At 37.3% G+C, this 21,604-nt stretch overlaps 1 protein-coding gene across 1 annotated transcript in view; it reads left to right on the plus strand.

Moving 5' to 3' along the window:
* The first annotated feature begins 1,061 nt into the window (after positions 1-1,061).
* Positions 1,062-21,604, plus strand: part of LOC135578537 (uncharacterized) — a 59,456-nt gene continuing 38,913 nt past the window's right edge. The window contains exons 1-4 of the mRNA XM_065052435.1: positions 1,062-1,626; positions 3,436-3,688; positions 8,252-8,415; positions 13,560-13,719. Coding sequence (XP_064908507.1) covers positions 1,466-1,626; positions 3,436-3,688; positions 8,252-8,415; positions 13,560-13,719 — 738 coding nt within the window. The 5' untranslated portion in view covers positions 1,062-1,465. The remainder of the gene's footprint in view (positions 1,627-3,435; positions 3,689-8,251; positions 8,416-13,559; positions 13,720-21,604) is intronic.

Here is a 21,604-nt window from a genome sequence, read left to right on the forward strand (position 1 = left end):
AGCCTATAGTCACTGCAAAGGTCTCAGCCCAACAGATGCCTATGAGAGAAGTTTTAGTCACTTGTACCTGAGGTCTTCTTAGTGATCCAAAACCTATTTGTTGTGTTGTGTTCTCGACAACTTCTCCGCCCATTCTTCAATAAACAAGGTAACTAAATCTTGAGTCTTCTCTTGAAAAAAAGGGCTGGATGACAGCATGCCTTGCCTTATGAATGCATCCGGCTCAACACTTAGGATAAGGAGTAATATGATGCCTAAGCTGGCCCCAAAATCCAGACCTATTGCTGACAAGTTTGGGGCTTTTGTTTCTCTTGCTCATTCAAACCTAGACGAAATGCATAATCATTTTATGTTTCTCCATTATTATTCACAGTTCTCTTTGTGACTGCTGGAGAAAGAAATGTACACAGCTGTTTAAGAAATTCATATGTGTAGGCAGGAAAATGCTTTAAAAGAGTATAAAATACAATGGAGATATTGCTGTTGTTTCTTTCCCAGTCATATGCTACACTTTAAAAAGACAGAATGTGTGTTTTTTGTTTTTTCCACAAAAAGATCTTTATATTTTTGAACTTTCAGAAGCCTTAATATAAATAACAGTTTGAGCATGATGACATCATATTTAGTTCTATAGTTGTGCATCTTAGCTGCTTAGTCATTTAAATCAGTGGAAATAAGCATAGCAGTTAGAAGTTACAAAAGGTCAAAGAAGCTACTGTCTTTTCAGCTTTGAATCAGCTGAGAGACTCCAGTTTCTTGGAAACAATGCCAAGGCTGCATCTTTGCATCTAATTTTTTTTTTCTTTCCCCTTTGAAGCAGTATAGTAATTAGCTTAAAGGGCAAATGACACCACACTCAGTATCAGAATACTGTACAGTGCAAGCTCCTTTCTGTTTCCTCTTTTACATGAAACTAGTTTGAAGACGAGTTTTAGCCCATATTGTATATGGAACATTTGACTGAAATTCTCTTAACCAAACACCAAAAAGCTCTTCACATTTTTCAGTAAAATGAATACTTTTTCGCTACAAATATGACAAGTAATTTTACCATTTTCTCAGAAGTAAAATAAGTGATAAAGTGGCCTTCAGATAACAATTTGTGAGAAAGTGAAAATCAAAGCACGAGACTTTTAAAAACTTGGTTTTAATTCTGATTTCTTGTTTTCTTCATAAAAGGAGAAGCATGATTTCTGGGAGGAAGCCACCTATCACCTAGACTGTGATGGATAAAACATTCTACCTTTTAGTGTTAGATGTGTCAGTCCATCAAAAATTATGATCAGAACCCGTGCCACAGGATTTTACAGTGTTTTAGCAACTGCTATTTCTTATATGTTTTTTTTTCTAATGACTTTTTAAAATTTATTTTTATTTTTAATTTTTTTTATTTCCATCTATTTCCAGCTGCCATTCTGCTGCTGAAGTGAAACTGTCCAGGCGGGTTGTTGAGAGTCTCCATTTCATGGTATGCGCAGCCTTCTCTGAGCTGGGACCAGCACGCTGGCGCTCCAGGGACTTCTGGCTGCTCCTGCTGCTAGTAGTTCTGCTTTGGTTCGTGAGACTTTACCTACATTATTTGAGCCAATGGCTCTTCCTTCAGGCCATCTCGGTTCCAGTTACAAAGTAAGTTCCACTGCCTTCTTTCTCTCTTGGATTATAGCTACTAATAGCTTGATTCAAAGCTGTTCCTTTGCACTACGAAGAGAATTGATGACCAAGAGTCGTGCTAAGGACTCTGCATGCAGAGCTTCATAGGAGCCTTTGCAGAGACTAGGAGAACAAGGACCACATCCAAATTCCAGATGATCTGATATGTAAACGTGACCCTAAGAGAAAGGTGAAGGTGTTAATAATGTAAATTTTCAATCCAGAACAAGATGTGTCTATTCGTGTATCTTGTGTCCTGCCTACCTCTCTCTCCTCTGGGATAACAGGCAGGTTATGTATCTTCCACAAGAAGCATTTATCATTTTGGATGAAGTATTTTAAAATGCCTAAGAAGTGCACAAAACTGAAAAGCATTTAAATCATATTTGATCATACCAAAGTGATCTATGAGTAAAATACTTAAAAGAATTTAACTTTGATATATCAATTTTACTGTGAGGACTCCAATGGGTTGACATATTTTAACTATATGATACATTGACTTCAACTCGGGAATCAGAGCTCTCTGGAGAGTTCCAGGAAAAGCATTACTTGTCATTACTTGACACAAAAAAAAAGATGTAGAGCAAGTCCACAAGGTGATATATGCCTGGTTCTCCATATGTTGCTGTGGGGTAGAAAATGGGTTTATAGAGAAAAAAAGATCAGTCATGCTTAGGGAGGATTTCTGCAATAGAAACTTCTTTTTTCTTCACTTTGAAGCATCATGCAAACCTGAATCAGGCAGTAGCACGCAGTAACTTGCGACTCTGTGACCTTTGTCTGCTGTCGTACTGGCAAAATTGACTAAAGTTTGTACAGGGTGTCTGAGCATAATCCTAATAGGGCTGAGTATTGTTTAGGTGGTCTAGATATTAATGTAAAGCCAACCATCTCTCGCTTCTGGCCTTGCACAGCCCAGGTGGGCTCATCCAGCTGGTGTTAAAACCTCTGGAAGGCCAAGCATCAAGAGACTGTGAAAGCAAAGGAAATACTATAGAAGGAAGCAGCATGTGAGAGAGATGGTCATGTTCAAAGTCACTAATCACAGCTCTCCCAGGCAGTCAGCTAGATAAAGGATCATGTTCTCAAGCCAAGAGGTCCTGGATCAGCATCCCAATCTGTAGCTGCGTGTCCGCATAACAGGAAGGCTGAATTGAGTGGTCTCTAGTCCCACCAATTACAGTGGCAGTGTTAACAAGCTGCAACCACCTTTTGTTAGGAGCAGAATTTAAGCCACTTCAATTGGCTTGAATTTTTTTCCTTGCATTTCAGCATCTGTATGTATCTCACAATACCATGCAGTTCCTGTCTCCTACATTGCCACCAAATTTGTTCATTGTCTGAGCTCTGCAAATCTCACCATCCCATGGTGACAAGAGGAGCATTTCCAGTCACTTTAGGATGCTAAAAGCTACGTCTTTTATACCTCATCTTCTGCTTTGTACAATGTCCAAGAGTGCTGCAATATGCAGAGAGGGGTGAGCTCCTGGGATGTGTGCTCATATTGGTGCTTCTTGGAGCTAATGTCTTCATATAGCCCTGCCTGCACAGTCCCAAGGGCCTGAATGTGCATCAGCTGAACTGAGAGGGGCTCAAAGGATGCAGATTCAGAAGGAGGAGAAATTTGGGGTTTTTTTGGTAGTTTCACACAGTTTTTGGTGAGAGGATTACAACCAGACAGGGATACAACTTCACGATGCAACATGCTGCATACATGATTCTATTTTTTATAATGATTTGCCCAGGAGCACAGACAAAGTCTCTCCTTTTGTTTACTTACAGATTCCAGCTTTTCCCTCACACTGTTGAACTGATCTACCAGAACTCCTTGCTGCAGACCAGTGAAGAGTTGGTCATGGTTGTGGTGGGACCCCTAACCTTGAACGCAGGGCTGCTTCTTATGGTCCTGATCAGATGGGTCTGTCAGCAGCTGTTTGACTCATACCCTTCCTTCTTGTCAAAGTTCATCATAGCTATGGGACTCTGGACAGTGCTAGACCCCTTGGCAGTGTTCATAGTGGATTCATTCCTGGGGGTAAGTCACTTAAAATAACTTGGACATGAGACCTTGACGTAAAAGTTTGTTTTATTCAATGAATCACTGAAAGATATGAAATTCCACCCCTGGCAATGGAACATGAAAGTTAAAAAGAAATTAAATAATAATGTTATACATTACCTTTTTATTAACAAAATTCCCATCTAATGGAGTCACTATGTTTCTGCATAAAATTAAGAGCACTGTACAAGTCATATATGGAGATAAGAAAGTAAATCCACCACTGGAATGATTGCATCTGCTTTGAAAAGGATTACTGCAATTTGGGATGTTAATGGAGATAGGTTAAGGAGCAGTACTGATTTTTAGCGCTTCAGATTTTTCTAAGCACTGAAACAGACAAAATGAAAAAATAGAGGTTATTGTGTACTTCTCTGACATGCAAGGTAGTTAATACAATTTTCTGGCACACCTGAAAAGACTTGTGAGATTGAAAGGAAAGAACTTCATCATATGTAAAATTATAAGAATAAAGCTCTCAACTCTATCTATGCTTATGTATGTGCTGTATAGCCCATCTGTATATTGGTGGCTGGGAACTTTTGTCACATCCGAGGGAATGCCCGGTCTCCCAGAACGTGTGTTTCAAATTTGGCTCTCACTGTGTAGGTGTCATGAGGTCCTTTTGATGGGCACAGGGTGCTGAGAACTTTTCTGTATGTGTGGTACTGCTGTTTTTCTGCCCGTGTCTACCTTCCAAAGACATCGTTGTTTCTGCTGCTCTCTCCAGATTAAGCAGTAATCCACAGCCCTTGTTGTGGATCAGGTTTTCTCAGGTCTCTGAGTTCCTCATCTGCTAACCTGTGCTCTGCTTTTAAGCAGACCTGCTAAAATGTGATTTTCCACTGTTTACATGCTGTTTCCCATTGCAGTGGTTTTGAAAATTAAAATTCAGCTATTCAAGAAAGTTAATTGGAGCTCACTTGGGAGGTAATTGCAATAGTTTAAACATGTGGCAACACACTGTAGTTCTTACTTGGACAGCCTGTCTTTTTTTTTTTTTTTTTAATTTTATGGTGTAAAACATGCACAGAATTGAATTTTAATTGTAATTATTCTGGTGAAGATTTCTTTTCCTAAGAGAAAAACCAAAAGTATTTCCCCCATACCCAGGCTAGAAACATTTAAATATTCAAAAGGCTTTTTTCTCACCCCTAATACTGGTGTATTCATGAAAACTGGAGGAAAGGCTGAGGTTTGCCTTCTCTTTCCCACACTTGCATTGAGAAAATTGCTGCCATTGACTTCAGTAGAATTGAGCTCCCTTCTAGTCAGACTGGATTTGTTATCATTCTCAAATAGGGCTTGGTCATGGGGAAATATGAGATATGAATAACTAAGTTTTTCATTACGACAATAAAAAAGCACACCTCTCTCTGTACTTCATACTAAAAACTTGGCACTTTTACCCACCAAGATTGTCTTTGGTAGAAACTCATTTGTTCAAATATTACACAATATCCTGTGTGTATCCTTTCCAAAATGAGACTATATCTCTTACATGTGTTTTCATTATTGCATTTGTAATTTTTTTTTTCTCATGGAATTCTTTCAGCAGCTATTTCAGATTTACTTGCCAATCTATATTATATCAAGCATTTTTTAAATGTTGTGTTTTGGTAATTTGAGTTACTTTAGGGCTAGGATGTATCTTAGTATCCTAAATGGCCTTAGTACTTATGAAAGATGACAGATAGCCCTGGAGACAAAAGTTTCTTTGTTTACTAACTAATACTTTTTATTGTCAAGACTAGAGAGCAATCGAATATTTCAGGAGGTTCAACCCAAAATACTGTGTGAAATGTGTGATTTCGGCTTTGATTTATTGTCATTTTGTAGAAAGATGTTCCAGATGTAAGAAACTTTCTTATGATTTTGGAGAATGCCGTTCAAGTTCTGGTTCTGCCAGAGCTTTCCTGGGACCAGTCATTTTGTCTCTTTGTAGCTTGTAAAATGCAGAGAGTAACACCTTCTCAGCTACATGGATAAATGTCACCATGTAAAACATCAGAGACCACAAAGTGCTCACACTGTGGTGTGATGGGTATCTGAGACAGATGTTGACAAATGTTATTTAAACAGTTTAAAATAAAGATGCCTTTTTTGGATCATGTCTTCAAGGACCATGGAACAATCTCTTTGTTATAAAAAACTGATAGAAAGGTACACTTCCTCCATGCCATTTTTATTTTGCCAGAAAGGACTGCTTGATAAGGAAGAAATTTATTCTTATTTGCGATTCAGAATTTTGCCTCTTTGGAGGGATGTCAGAATGTGACTGCTGTGCAGAGGGTTTTTACTCTTGGTAGACAGTCTCTTTGGTAAGAAAAAAGTAGAGGCAGGCAGCTTTTTTTTTAAATTTATTTTATTTTATTTTATTTTATTTTTTCTTCAATAACTGAGAATAGAATGAACAGGGAAATAGAAACAGAACCAGAGTATTTTCTTTTTTTTTTTGTAACCAATGTGGACAGATCTGAATTAGTGACTAGTCTTTACATATAGTCTTCATATATCTCCTGGGACCTGTAATTCCTGTTACAGAAACCTAGCAGTGTTGCAAAGGGTGGTGAGAGAGCAGAAATACACTCAAGAATTTCTGTCCTTGTATAGCTCGTCATTGGACTTGTAATTGTCTTTGCTTTACCATGCATGTCACTGCAAAGGTAGTAAAAAATGAGAAGAAAGTTTTGAGTCTTCCTAAGGATTAGTCTAGGCAAGTTGCTCAGGAAAGTGCAGAGTTCTTGAAGCCTAAAGGTCACAGACTCCCTCTCTGAATGATAAATACTGGATTTTTTTTGTGGTGCAGTTTCACATCCTTGTGAAATCTGTCAATGTGATTTAATATGAATATGCCTATCACTGTGTCACCTTAGAAAAAAGTGAAGAGTGGAATTTATTTTAGCTCTGAGCAGTAGAAGACCCATCATATATGTAGCTGAATTCTTCTAAATTGATCCAGTAGAGGGCAATAATATGTCAATACAGTAGCTAGTTCTTAAGAACTAGATAGGGGGGAGGGTCAGACGGAAGGAAAAGATTAGGTTTTTGAAAAATCTTTATTCTATGTTTTAGCAGAAATATTGTAAAACATGAAGTTCTATGGAACCTTCAGGGTTCATTGTGACTCTTTGCAAAAATACACAAACCACCTTATTCCCAATTAAATTACTATTTTTATTCTGTGAATATTAATTCCTTACCAACATTTAGTATGCCGAAGATTTATTTAATCCTCAGCAGAATGCAAATAGTTATACATGCTTATTTTTTTTTTTTACACAGCAGTTGAACATAAACTAGTAATAACATAACTAAGTAGGGTATATGACAGTCATATACTTTTGGAGAAGCTATTAATGATACAACTTATGGCTGCTACTTTGTACAGTTAAGAGGTATCTTTAATTCCACCACAGTAGTGGGAGTATGATACAGTCAAGTCTCTTCAGAGCTGTTAGTCTCATTGTGTCTTTATTTCTTCTCAGGAAATAAAGAAATAAGAGGGCTGTATCACAAAATAATGCTGAAGCTTGTTGGTCCTTCAATGTTACAGGCTGTTCATGTGGCTTTCCAAACTGGACTGACTGGACATTAGGAATGGGGGATGAGGGGAATATCTGATTTTCTGACTTAAAAAGTTGCAGACAGATTTAATAATGCATATATAGAAATTAAAATACTGCTCCATAAGGGGAAACTTGCCTCTGTTGCACTGAAAAAAGGTCATCCCCTTTGGGGAAAATGTAACAAAACCCTGCTGGTGTCTCCTGTAGATCTACTTGTAGTTGCTTTCTCGTTTTTCTCACCTCATTGGGTCTCAGTGAAGCTTTGCGAATCCACTACCTTCTTTGACCAATACTGTTGTTTGCAAGGCTGGTGGAAAAGCTGTGCTAGGTGTCAGCTAGCAACATGTACAGGTGCCCTGATACTTCCACTCAGCATTTCAGATAACATGATTGTTACTTCTGTTTTCCACTGGTAGCACCAAACACTGACTCGTTCTGAAACTGGGAATTAGTGTGTATGCACTCTCCAAAGTGCACATGTTTAAAATTATGTAACTTGCTGAGCCTGGTAGGAACCAGCATTTTTCTTGTAACAAGGGCAAGTAATTTTGAGACTGGTCAGTTTGGAATTATGCACTGGCACAAGTGTTTTGTGGTCACTCAACACTCCTAAAAAACAGCATAATAAATCATTCAATATTAGGCCTCTTAGGTCATTGAAATAAGAAAAATTTCAGCCTTTGTACTTCGTGCTTTTCCTGAAATATGTTAACCAGTATTTTCACTGACATGGGTTTTGTTCAATAAGCCACCTCTGAATGGTAGATTTAAAATGTACGAAAATAAGCCAGAAAATAGTTTATTACTCTTCATGGTTAATTTAAAATACTGTGTAGTAGACTAAGTTTCAAGCCATGTGCCCCACAAATTACAGTTAAATCCTTCTTCTAAATAAATTTTTGTTCTTTTGTGTCTATAGGTAAATCAAGATTGGTATTTTATTATTGTTGATTTTTTTCCCCCATGACAGCGACTTGGAAACAGTGTAGAGAAACCCATTGCTGATGCTGCAAAGCTCTACTGGGTCTTCTTAAGAGCAGAGGAGTCAGGGATTCCTGGTGCCTTAATCACTGTGATGCTTTATACAATCCTGTTCATCATCTCCTCAACATTGTTGTACCTGTACTTTTTAAGGTATGTCTCTTTATCTCATTATTCCCTTAGGAGCTTAGGCTCCAGTCCCTTCTCCTGTAAGGTAAAATAAGGTGACATCAGAAAAGATATATCAATGTCATGTATTCAGAGTCCAGAACTTCAGACAATCAAGGAGGGGTTAGCTCCTGCTTAACTTTTAATGCATTGGTACTTGGTGGCCACAGTGAGACAGAGAGGAAGCCACTTATTTCCTCAACAGGAAGATGAGAGAATGATTTTTCATAGAGTCTAGGAGTCTCTGTTGTTTTGTCTTCAGACAGTGGTGTCTGTGTCAACGATTTAAGCTGTAAAGTGTGTGTACCTTTTATTTGGGTACTTTGGAAGATATCTTTAGTCTCCTAAAATGGGATTTTTTGAAAAACAGGAAAAACTCAGAAAGCTACATATGGTGTGAAGTGCAAAATCTCTGAGTCTGCAGTGGCTCCCAGAGTCTTGTAGCCTTTTAATCACACAGGATTTTTTACTTGATGTCAGTAAGACTTTAACCTACCGCATGACATGACTTAGTCCAAATAATATTTCCATGACTTTACCCATTATTGATATTCAGTTCATCATGAAATTTGACCAACTCCCTTTCCTGTCACCATTCTAGTAGGCATCATTACTTCTATAGTCAATAAGGACAGGTGTAGGACACCGAAAATGAATGAGATAGGCTGTCTTAATATATTGAATGAGAAGGTGTATTTTCTTCTTTTTTTTTGAGTGACTCATTTCTAATGCAGTATGAGGTTTGCACTGGCCCCTGATTCACCTAGTGATGAACACTGAGTGGTGGCAAGCACAAATAAGAAGCTGTACACAAAGGCAAGATGCAGGCAGGTGCAAGAATAGAAAAGCTCAGCATACACCCTCCATCTGACATAATCATCCCTCGGTCTACTTTTAGCAAACTCTTGCAGCAGGCAGAAAAAGATAAATGGGAATGTAAATTTCTGCAAAGTATTTCAAAGCTTGTGCATTCCTGGAAGGTGTGCACAACTCCAATGTACTGGTAGCCTAGTTAATTAGTTTTGGAGATGTTAATGCCTTCTTAATCATTGACTTAATAGTTTTGAATAGCTTCATAAGTTTTAGCTGCTGTCGTTTATTACTCAGGAAAATTAATTTAAATTAAAACATTTGTAAGGCAGGTTTTTATGAGAATATTACCAACATCTTCATTGTCTGGGGAACAGGTGCAAGATCATCAAAGGTTCCTTTCCTTCTGGATCAATTTTCCCATAATGTTTTCCAATAAAGGGGTGGGGGGAGAATGTTACTAGGGGAAAAAAGTTGTCTTAGTATGAGACATTTTAAAAATGATTCATATCAAAATACAAAAGCAAAGGGAAGACAATAAAACCTGTTACAATGCATAAGATCTTTGAAGTTCTTTGCTTGATAACAAAAGGAAACATTTTAAAGACTGGAGTCTGTGCAGAGTAAAGTTATAATATGAGCTTCTGAAATTGGATTGCTTTCTCTTCATTGTATGTCCACAGCCCGACTTGGAGCTGGCTAGAACTCTTGAGTAGCACACTGTCGATCCACTAATGATATCATTAAAACCTTAAAGTGCTATAAGGAAAGCATCTCTGCAATTCATAACATTGTTTCCTGAATATTGATATAACAGCACTTATTTTCAAGAGGAAATGGTGTTATAACGAAAGCAGTAGTATCCCTTTGTATGAATATTTCTCAGGTGTTATATGTAAAAAAAATTCAAATGTAATGTTGCTTGACTCAGAAAATCTATTTTTTACACAGGCATCCACCACATCTTTCTCTTTTAAGGTAAACTGATATAAATATTGAGGCATGTCTTCTGTGTCCTGAGACAGCATTACACAGGGAAGACTTTAGCTGTTGGATGGTGGAGTTGGTGCCATTGGTTAGAACTACTCAGCAATTTGTCATTTAACAGAAGTATTCAGCAAAGTATAAAAAAGGGATGAGAACAGTGAACCCACCAGACCATGAAAGCAAGTAGGGGAAGTGTCTGTTTGTGACGCAGCTAGAAAGCTTCATAGCAGCACTGACAAAAAACCAGGAAGCTAATGAAATCATGGGTGGGGGATAAACAGCAGTAGGCGTCTATTTGTGACTTTATAAACCAACATACCTCAATAAATCTGGCTTCCCTTGGGTGTCTTGGGAGCCTGTAGTACATCCAGGGTGGAAAGATATTTTAATTACCTTTTGGAAAAATGATGTGGCACTGTTTGCAATTCTCTCATTTTAATTCCACTAGACATTAGAGACAGTCAGAAAATTGTTGGTGAAATGTTTTCTGCACTGTGAGAAAATGCAGACCCATCTCAACTAAAATTGTCTGCTGGAAAAAGTCTTAAATTCTTGGTATTTGTTTTTTTTTTTTTTTTTTTTGAGAAAAGTTTAAAAAAATCTACATTTTTCAATGTTAACAGCAAAATTATTTTTATATTTCTTACAGTTATTTTCAAAAAAATATGCAAAAGGCTCAAGTTGAGGATGTAATAAATTGTTCTAAACCACTCAAACTACTGTTCGAATTTTGGTTTGTGTAAATTTTTGAGAAGTCCATGTTTTGACCTGATTCTTGATAGCAAATGATTTCCATGTTTTATGTTCTTTGTGATAAATAAATGAACATGTAAGGTATCATACTGGGTCTCATATCTCTAGAAAACAGCATCTGAGTTTGGTTTTGTTCTTTATTGAAATAGCAATATAAATTATTACTGTAATATTTGTAAGAAGCCATGTTAAGATATGAGAAGTGTTTTATTATTTTATTTTTTTTTCCAAAAGAAAAGAAATCAAAGCAGGTAACAGGAGCAAGCTGAGTACTTTTGGGCAAAAGGAACAAAGCTGGAAGTCATGCTTCATGATTCTTAATTAATTCAAAGTTAATTATATTGTTTATAACCATGTGCTTAAAATCTTCATACAGAAAATGTTTATGGCAGCAAATAGACAGTAATTTAACTGCATTAAATTTTACTTCATTTGAAATAAGAATGTTACATTAAGTGAGCTTAAATAAATGGCAAGGTCTTTTTCTTGTTTAGCAAGATAAGTGGCAAGTCATTTAAACTGCTGACCTGGAATTTCAAAGACAAACACCATAGAATATTATTGTTTCAAGATGAGAAGTCCAGAAAGCCCACCAGCTTGATTGCTAGTTTTTTAACTAAGCACAAGACAGTTCTAAGTTGTGAGTCAATATGTTTGCAAAAATGTATCAGTTATGTCAAAAGAATATCTAATGCAGGCTAAGAAAAAAACTTTTATTTGAAGATGCTGTGGAATTTGCAAAATGAGGGGTATCAGTTATTTATAAAAAAATACCTCTGTAGCATGTTTAAGATAATTTAGTATCCTACTCTGCCTTAGCACTGATTTACATTTCACACTTTAAAGCTTTTTAAAATTATTTTTTGATATCCAGTTTTTTTATCCTCCCAGGACTACCTACATCTCAATTAGATTATCTTCCAGCTGCTCTCTTTGTAAGAGGATCCCAAAATGACCTCTTGGAAACTGCAGCAAATTTAGGGTTGCAGCTTAAAAAAGAATGTTTCAAAAAAGAAGGGTGGGGAAAAAAGTACAGAGAGTACTGCAGCAAAGCAGCAGATATGAACTCCTAATATGATGTTGGGCCAGGCTGCTAGATTTGAGTATCAGAATAGCTACTCCATCACAGAAACTCTTGGATATAGACCTTGACTTGACCCTAAAGTATACGTTTTCCTTTGAAGACAGAGCTAAAGCCCCTCCTGACATCAAGTTGAAAAACTGTCTGTTGGTGGATCTCCTTATTTCTGTTCCAAGATAAATCTCAGTTGTGGGAAAAACTGTAGTAAGCAGCTTATTGAGTGTGCTTCTCTGCAGTTACTGTATGCACTCTAAGGCAACATGTAGAGCTAGTGTAAATGTGAACTTATTCCAATTTACTTGAAAAGTTGACTGCCCTCCACCTCCACACATGTTGGTTAGCTCATACATGCCAACATAACACCCAAGAATAAGGATCAGATGCAAGATCTGCATCTGGTCTTGCTGTACCTGAGAAGGATGAGAGTTCAGAGGCTCAAAGGAGTTGTGCCTGTGCTCTCTTCCACCTGCCAAAAAAAGGAAGGACCTGTATGTCCCCAACTAAATCCGGGCTTTTTGTAATCCCTGCACTCCTTTTGACTACTTAGCCAGTCTCTTGGAAGGAAGGAGAAGCTGATATTGGTACCAAGCAATGACTGAATTATAATAAAGTATTAGCTTGGCAGAGGGTACAGAAGGAAAGACCTCAGTGTGATATCCGAGATTGAGATTCCAGGTTTTCTGATCTTCATTTTCTGAACCCCTGTTTTTGGAATAAAAGTAGAATAAGAAATAGATGAATTTGAAGAGGTTCCATTTGAATTAAACAGCAGTGTTTTGAAGTTTTAAAGTTCATCTAAGGCTAAAAATGTGACACTAGGCTTTTCCAAAAGCCTTGCAATATTTCTTGGTTTCACCTACATTAAGAAATACCACACAGCAAGCCTTTCTTGTGGTGGAGAATTTTACTGCATAGTGCTTATTCAATTCCCTACCACAGCACAGAAATGTCATAGAAAAACAAAGCCAATAAACAAAATGAACTTTTCTAACATCAAGAGAAGTTTAGATCGTATAGACTCCAGGCTTGGGGTTGAAAAAAATGGTGAGTAGTTCCTTCCTATATGATGTGGTTTGCCCATTATTGAACCCTGGTACAGCAGGATGTCCATTTATGTCTAATTGAGGTACTCTATGTAAGTGTTAGAACTAGTTACTCAGCCCAATGCTAAGGACAGACATTGGGCACTTCTGAAGGAAAGGAAGATCAGGATCTTTTTTGGAAGTCAATATCTTGAAATAATTAAACAAAATTGCTGTTGAAGTTATGTGATTTGATTCAAGTATTGTAAACTTTCCAGTGGGTTGATGGGGGTTGTATGTTGGAGAACTTGTAGGAAAGAAGCTTCTTACTCATGAGTAGAGAATATAGTCTTGAAGGCAAACCCAAGATTTACAAAACTATAGAAGGGTAAGACAACTTTTTTCTTTTTCTTTTTTTTTTTTCCCCATGAATACTCCTTTCAAAGATGAACCAAATGTGTCATTTTTGTGCTTAGGCTATATAGCGAAGGTTGGCTCTTGGATGTATTTCGACGCATTCACGGTGAGGAAGGCACATTCTTTGTTCCACTGGATTTGGAGATATCCATTCAGGAGCTGAGCTACATTATGAAGAGAGCTGAGCAGTGGAGAGGAATCAATGGTGAAAGACGGATGGTGAGTGGTGAACAAAGTCACCAAAATGAGTCTGTGACATACTGGTGCAAATTCATTCTTTGTATTTCTGGTTATTACTTAAAAGGACCTAGATATACAAGAAGATTATTCTTACAGTGCTTCTTTGAATGGAGAAGCTGAGAAGCATGTTCCAAAGAATTTTGTGAGGCTGTACGTGCATCGTTTGGACATCTAGAGAGGGGTTACAATCTGCTTATAATAGCCAAAGTCTTAGCAGTGTCACTGATGTCAAAACTGATCTAAGCTATCTGATGACTCTTGACTGGGTCATGGAGTCTTGCAACTTGTTGAAATGTCAGTACTATCCCACATAATTTCTAAGCCAGGTTGGCAAACTTGGAAACTCCATGAACAAGGCGAATTTGTTCCCTGCAAGGGCAAGCTATGCTGAGGAGGGGGTGTGAATTTGGTGAGTCAGATTTGATAGCCATGCTCTCCTCCTTGGCTCTTTCCTTCCAGGATAGCTCAGAGAATTGGGCTGATTTGGAAATCTGCAGGGGAAGGTAGGAGATGTCTGAAGTTGGTCTGCTCTGCTTCAGTTATTAAAATACTTCCTCTTTCTTTTCCATTAAGCCACTAACCTGTATGTACAACATACAAACTTTAAGCTGTGGTGTGCAGATGTATCTGTGTTTACAAAGTGTCCAGTGTTGAGGATGCCATCCACAAATGAGAATTCTGGTCATAATCGCTTTTGGAGAATTGAAAATAACAGAAGTGACATAGTAATCTGTGAGGGACATTTTCTTTCTTGCTTTCTAGCTTTAATTAATTCCCACAGGACTATCTTTTAAACCAGCTCTTGGACAATTGTTAAAGTGCTCATCTATGAGCGGAGTGCCTCTGTGGACAATGCTTTGTTTAGTAACTCCCCTGCTTCAGTGTAACAATGGGAAGATTCCAGATAGGAAGGAAATTAGTCCTCTTAAGCATGTATGAATTGTTTTCCTTTCTTTTCTAACCCACTAGAACAAATGGTTTCAGATTAGGGTCTGCAGGTTTTTCAAGTCGCTATAGCTACCCCTGAAAGATCAGCAGTTTATATAAATATATAGCCTCCGTTGTCACTGCTATAAACATCTGGCACAGCTGTAATTATTTTCCACTTTTTTTTTTTTTTGTGATGACAGTTAGGTCCCTGAAAGGAAAAATAAAAAGGTGAATGTGCAATTGAATGAAAAAGCAGATACTCAGTAGGCTGAATTTCTGTGGGAAAGCACCGAGAACCACATTGCATTTCAACAGAGGGGAGGAAAAGGTATGAATGAGTGAACAAGCTACCATAGTCACCTGCCTCAAACATTCCAACATTCCCACTTTTTATACAGGTAGCACTTATTTGCTATATCCCAGTAAGCAAAATAACCCTTTTTTGTCTGACTAAAAACTTCCTATAGTAAGTCAAAGCATAGCCACTGATGACTGGTTTCTATTACCTTTGTTACATGTTAAGGTCAAACAAAGGATATATATAGTGGACCTTATTTTACATGGCAGGATTACCAATGCCATATGGAAAAAGTGGTAGAAAAGGCAACTGCCAACAACTACTTTTCTGTTTCAAGTGATGAATATATTTCTAATTATATTACCAGCATATAATTTCTTGCAGTAGTACAGAAAGTGCTGAATGAGGAGACAAAAAAAAAAAAGGGAGGGAAAAGAGGGAGGGAGAGGGGAGGTAAAGACAAATAGAAAATAATGGAAAGAAAAATTACTTCTCTCTATACAAATTGTCTGCCCCTGAAGGAAATCTGGATTCTCCACTGCTATAAGACACCATACTTCAGAGGACAGAACATTGAAAACCATGACCCATAGGTATAGATATACATAACTGCCTAGTTTTTCTTCAAATATGCAGTGTGGCATGTATGAAATGACATATTGAAATATGGGTACCTGACTTTCATCTGAGATCCTTTAAAGTGGACACAGCCTCAGCCAGATCCAGCAGCACGGAGGGTGCAGAGTAGAGGGAGGACCCTCTGTGCTGTGTAGGAAGCATTGTGCATTTTGTTCGACAAAGTGAAGTGATGCACACTTTTGTCTTTTGAGTCCCCAAACCTTCTGATTTCTATTCTACATCTGTATTAATTTAATGCTTCTTCCTCTATATCAGTCCTAACTGAACACCAGGCTGTGACAGTATTAAACATCCCTGTTCTTGATGGGACATACAGGTGCAGACTGTAGAATATAAGCAGATACGAGTAATGCGGAAAGAGCACCGAAGTTTGCATCATCAGGATCTCTACCCTTTACTTCAGTGGGCACAGGATCTACCTCGCACTGAGGGAAACTTGTGAATGGAGACTTCTGTCCAAAACTCCTGAGCTATCTGCATGAAACATGAATACTGTGGAAAAAAAAGAACCAATGCTCTTCAGAAACCTGAAATCTTACCCTTCTGTTCCTTTTTTTTTTTTTTTTTTTTAATATAATTCGAATTTTGACTGGAAAGAGAACTGTCAAACCAAGTTTAATTAGCTCTTTGGCAAATCTAGTTTTATAATAAAAACTTGCTCCATTCCAGAAATATGTTCTCCACATGGAGCATCTGCCTGCAAGACTGAGAACTATGTTTTCAGGTCTTTTATGCTCCTAGGTAGATACTGAAAGGCCTTTTTTCTGCCATGCATTTGCATAAGGTGTTTATCTTGTCCCTCTCTTTTTGTATGCCTAATTGTACAAGGTAATCAGTATGGAAGACACATCACTAGGCCTTATTGCGTGCATTATTAATGTGTTAATTTTTAAATAAGATACCAAATTAACTGTGAGCAATTTTTATAAAGGGAAGTATGAGACTGCCATATCTTACATCACTCCATATAAAAAATCTATTTTAAATGGAGGTCATTCAAGTAAATAGTCAGTCAAACCTTCTGGAAAAAATAGGTCTACGTTTTCGCAATATTTTCTTGGTATTAACAATGTGCTTCTCATTTTTATTCCCTGGATTAAAAATTGCCCCATAAATGGGTGTTTTATAATATGCTTAATTTCCTTTTATTAAATTGATAAATGCAGCAGCAGAGGACACATTTGCAGTATGATGAGAATTTAAGGTTATTGCATTTTATAATTTTTATATTGTTCAGAGAAGTGATTTGTCATTTGTGGAATGACATCCATGCCATCATTTCAAAGTATTTTTAGTCATTCTTCTGATAAGAAAAAGGTCACTTTCTGTAGACCAGGAAGACATCACTCTATTAAACTAATTTGCCTACATGCAAATTTTGTCATTTTTACCTCATTAACTATTTATCATAGAGTAAAAAAATATATATATTCATAAAGAGGCAGCTAGCAGCCTGTTGGAGCTGGAACTAATATTTTGCAACTCTAATGATTTTTTGCATCCTTAATTAGATAGCATAAGGTTGATATGATTAGGTCAGGATGTAGTGTTTTTCATTAAAATACATTTTAGACGCTGTATTCATAATCTGCCCTTGCAATTAAATAATGAGCCTATGAGTTTAATATTATCGACCCAATTATTATCCCATGGAAAAGTACACCGTTAATAAATTTGTGCCGTAGGACCTTCATTAGCAACAAAATGAATTATATTTCCAGGTACACAGATTACATGGCCACAATCACATCTACGTAGCGGTTTGGAAGGCCCGTACCATGCAGAAACACACTTGATTATTTTGGAAGAAGTAATTTACAATGCCTTTAACGAGGAAGGCTGCAAAGAAGTAAAAATGTTGCCTACAGATGCAGACAGAAACATTTGTAAGAACAAACATTTGCAGAAACAGTTGTTCTGGGCACCCTCTGCTAGGAGGAAGCCTGGATCACCATTCCTCACCTGTTACAAATATGAAAGCAGAGCTGAATATTTAATGATCTTTTGTTGAAGATGTGCACATGTATGTCAATTTCCAGAATCAGGAATATCAGGACCAGTGGCAGACAGGAATACATTAACTTGCCAGTTCAGTGATGAGGTCAAAACTCTGGGTTTTAGCCAAGTCTTTTTTCTTTTGGTAGGTGTGATGAAAGTGACAATGTCTTGCTGTCCTCATCAAGTAATCAGTTTCCCAAAGTAACAGTTCAGAGCCAAGGTATGAAGTGGGATTTTTTTTTTCCCAAACAAATAGGAGTTGGAAAAAAAACAACAAAACCAAACCAAATCAAACCAAACCAAAATAAAGAGGAAAGTATTCCTAGTAAAACAGGTTCTGATCAGGAATGGTTTTCTGAATGGGATCTGTTGTGGCTGGATCAGGTGCTAGGTGTGCTGAGCCTGCTGCATAACTTTGCTCATGTTTAAAGCCTCTGAAGCATTTTTCATGTGAATTGTTATCAGCTGGGATAAAATGGAAAAGATCTGTCCCTTGGTGACTTTTACTACATTTAGCCCTCAAGGTACCATCACTGCCTGCAATGGGACTTCTTATATAATAATACTAATGATGAGAAAAGTTGTACAAGCAGTAAGCTGAAACAACACGGTCAGTTTACCAAGCATAGGCCCAAAAGGTTTCCACATAGAGAGGGTTTCTGAAAAAAATGCAAGCTCAATGGACAAGAAGATAGTGTGAAACTTAAACTTGAAATAAAGCCTGATGCACTGCAAAATTATTTTAATGGGACTAGGGCTAATTTTCTAATTCTAAAATTATATTATGGCAAACCATAAAAAGTTACCCAGCAGTAGTTTTTTGAAAGGAAAATATATTTGTAATTATCTTGAACACACAAGATTACTTCAGGGCCTATTATCGACACAATTTTTGGTACCACTTTACACTAATTTGCATTTATTACTCTCAGGCCAACTATTAATATGTTAATAAATAAGTCATTAATACTTGTTATTTAATTGCTGTCTATTTATTCCTGTTCAATAATGCATTAATTACTTGTGAATAGTTGAGGGCAAAATCCTGCCCTTGCTAGTGGAATCAGCAGTGGCAAGAGAGAAAACCGATGCTGGATGTGTGGGCATTACAAGAGCTGGCAGAGAACAAGTCGTTTAACCCATTAAGCAGAAGGAGGTGAATGTTTTATCTTGTCTCAGAGAAACCTTCATGGCCTTCCAGGCAATCAATGGTGCAGTAAAGCTGCTCGGCCAGAGAGTGGAGGCTGCTGAAAGCCAGTGGTACCACACCTGAAATTGCTGTAATTTCTGGCTATCCCCTCTCCTTATGTTCTTGTTCTTGCTCCTTTGCTGGAGTTTGTCCCTATTTGCAAAGAAGGATGGGTGATGGATATGGAGAAGCCAATGGCAAAGACTAAAGTCTGAAACAATGCCGAGGAAAGTATGCCACACAGTGTCTAGTGAGAAATCAAAACAGAAAGAGGAAGATGCCCTACCCTGCCCTGATCCATGATCCTGGATTCAAGCTCTTCTCTTCCCTTTGTATAAACACTGAAGTGGAGATTAAAAAAACTGAAAAAAATACTGACTGGAAAATTGGTGTATTTTCTGTTTGAAGGTTTCTGTTTGAATCGCACTACCCAAGTGCGATTTCTTGCCTCTTTTTGGAGAAAGCTGGCATTTAGAAATGGATAGTGAGACAAGGCCAAATGTTGAATAAGAATGTCAGCCTGCCTCTATGGATCTAATAGATCTGGTTATCTCAAATTTCATCTCTGTAGCTGCAGAGCAAATTTTTCCCATGAACACAAATATAAATTGTGCTGTTGGCTTCCAGGAAGCTTGATTTCCAAAAGAGAGGTGAAAAGTTGCAGGAGATTTTGGCTTAAAAAAATGCAACCAACCAGGAAAAAAAAAAAAAAAAAAAAAAAAAAAAGACTGGGGAGTTGATGAGCAGGAAGAGGTAATACTGTGGTACAGAATTTTGAATACTGAAGGAAAAGTCAACAAAGAACAAGCTGGTCATAGGAGAAAAGAATGGAAAGCCATTCAGGAATTTGTGCTGAATAGACAACCATGCCAAATAAAATTAAAATAAATTGAAAGAAACGTCAAGTAAGAGAATCTGATGGGAAAAAAATAGCTATACAATTGAGATACTTTTGGTTCTCCTCAAAGAATGCTTCTCTTCTCAAATTGCTGATTTAAGATATCATTGGTCTGCAAACAGAGAAATGAAAACATGTTGAGAAAGCAAAAGAATAGAAAGTGTAAATTTCCTTTTCATTTGACAGCTCTTCTGTTAGCAAGCTGACTGTGAGCTATATCTTATCTAGGTAAGCTTTACCTCATAGACGTTGTATTACGTCTTTAAAAACAATAAAGGGCTGAAATCACTCAAGCTACAGTGGAAGATATTGTATTATAATTTTGATTTGTGCTTTCTTCTCCCCAGACTAGTTTCAATGATCTTTCAGAGCCCTACCATACTGTGAATTCACTCTGGGGTTTCCATTTCCTAACTGTAACCCATGTTGTAAAGAGTTTTGAAGCTTCTCACTTGAGTAAAGTGTCTCCAGCAATTTAGATTTTACCAAGAATCAAAACAAAGTTTGCTGTTCGACTAGCATAGGAGACTAAAAAGCAGTGGCAAAACCAACTTTGAACATATCCAGAAAAAATAGCAGTAATACAGAATTAAATCTCTTTAGCCAGTATTAATAAATAAATACATTGATCTGGGGTAATGCACATTTATTTTAACCAGCACAAGTGAAAAACTCTGCTAGTCTAGGACAATTCATCTCAGCATGTTGAGATCACAAGACTAGGCAATAAGAAATAATCACCTATCTGCTACAGAAATTGTTGGAGGGAAACCTTGACCCCATTGCAAGCAACAGCAAAACTTGCACTGACTTCATTAGGGCCAGAATTTCCATCTGTCTGTGTAAGCAAAGGAGAAGGGAGGAAATAGGGCAATGTCTTCCTGAACTTCTATGTGATCTGTGTTTATAAGGTCAGATTCTCATCTGGGATAAATTATTGAAGGCAGAGTCTCTATTTTTTTGAAGATTAAATGGAGATTGAAAGTCATGAGATGAGCAGAGGGAAAGCTCAGCCCAGTAATAGGATGTTAGAGAAAATAGAGCAAAATATAAGGTCAGAAAAGAGTGTAGCATTCCACCGCCTCTTAGATTTAAAATAAAATTATTTCTGAATGAAATGATGAGGCTCGAACTGTGTAGGATCAAATTGGCCAGATGGTTCTGAAACACTTCACTTGCTTTTCTTTTAGAGTATTTAGTCCACAGGGAGTGGTGGGTTAAAAGAAGAAAGGGGGGAAATGTGGATGGTTGAAAGCATCTGGAATAGCCAACTATACTGACCATACCAGGTACACCATTAAACCTCACAACAGTTGATGAGTAATTCGTCACAAAGTGTGTATGTGCAAGCTGTGGAAAACAAGGTAATGCAGTCTACACAAAATAAAAGCTTCTTTTGCCTGGATGGATAGGTCTAACGAGTGGAACTACTTAAACAGATGTGCACACAAAAAGAAGCTGTAATAAATTATAAGAATGGTAGAATGGATATAATCAACAAGTAAACTAATGAAAATGACGTTAGAACTTGAGCCAGTAGAGTAACACTGCACAGGACTTTCTTGATTTCATGTTGTATCCCTTCTTAAAGAAGGATAAAAAAAAAGAGAGATGATAGATGGATAAAAAACCGAAAACAAATAGCTATGCAAGCTTCTCTGCATCTGAAAGTTGCATGACTGTGAGTTAATAGTATATAAAAAAAAAAAAAAAGTAAAAGGCAAACTATGCAGGGGCAAGTATTATGAGCTACTTACAGTGTTTCTTTTGTGGTTGCCATGTGATATCTTGTATGATAAGACAATCAACTGGAAACATAATGATTCAGTCAAACTCCATGGAAATTACTTAGGGAGGTTGTAAACATGATCTTGTTTTCAGAAAACATATTTTGTTTCCCTTTTCAATGAGA

Source organism: Columba livia, chromosome 2 (genome assembly GCF_036013475.1).
Source record: "Columba livia isolate bColLiv1 breed racing homer chromosome 2, bColLiv1.pat.W.v2, whole genome shotgun sequence".
NCBI classification, from domain to species: domain Eukaryota; kingdom Metazoa; phylum Chordata; class Aves; order Columbiformes; family Columbidae; genus Columba; species Columba livia.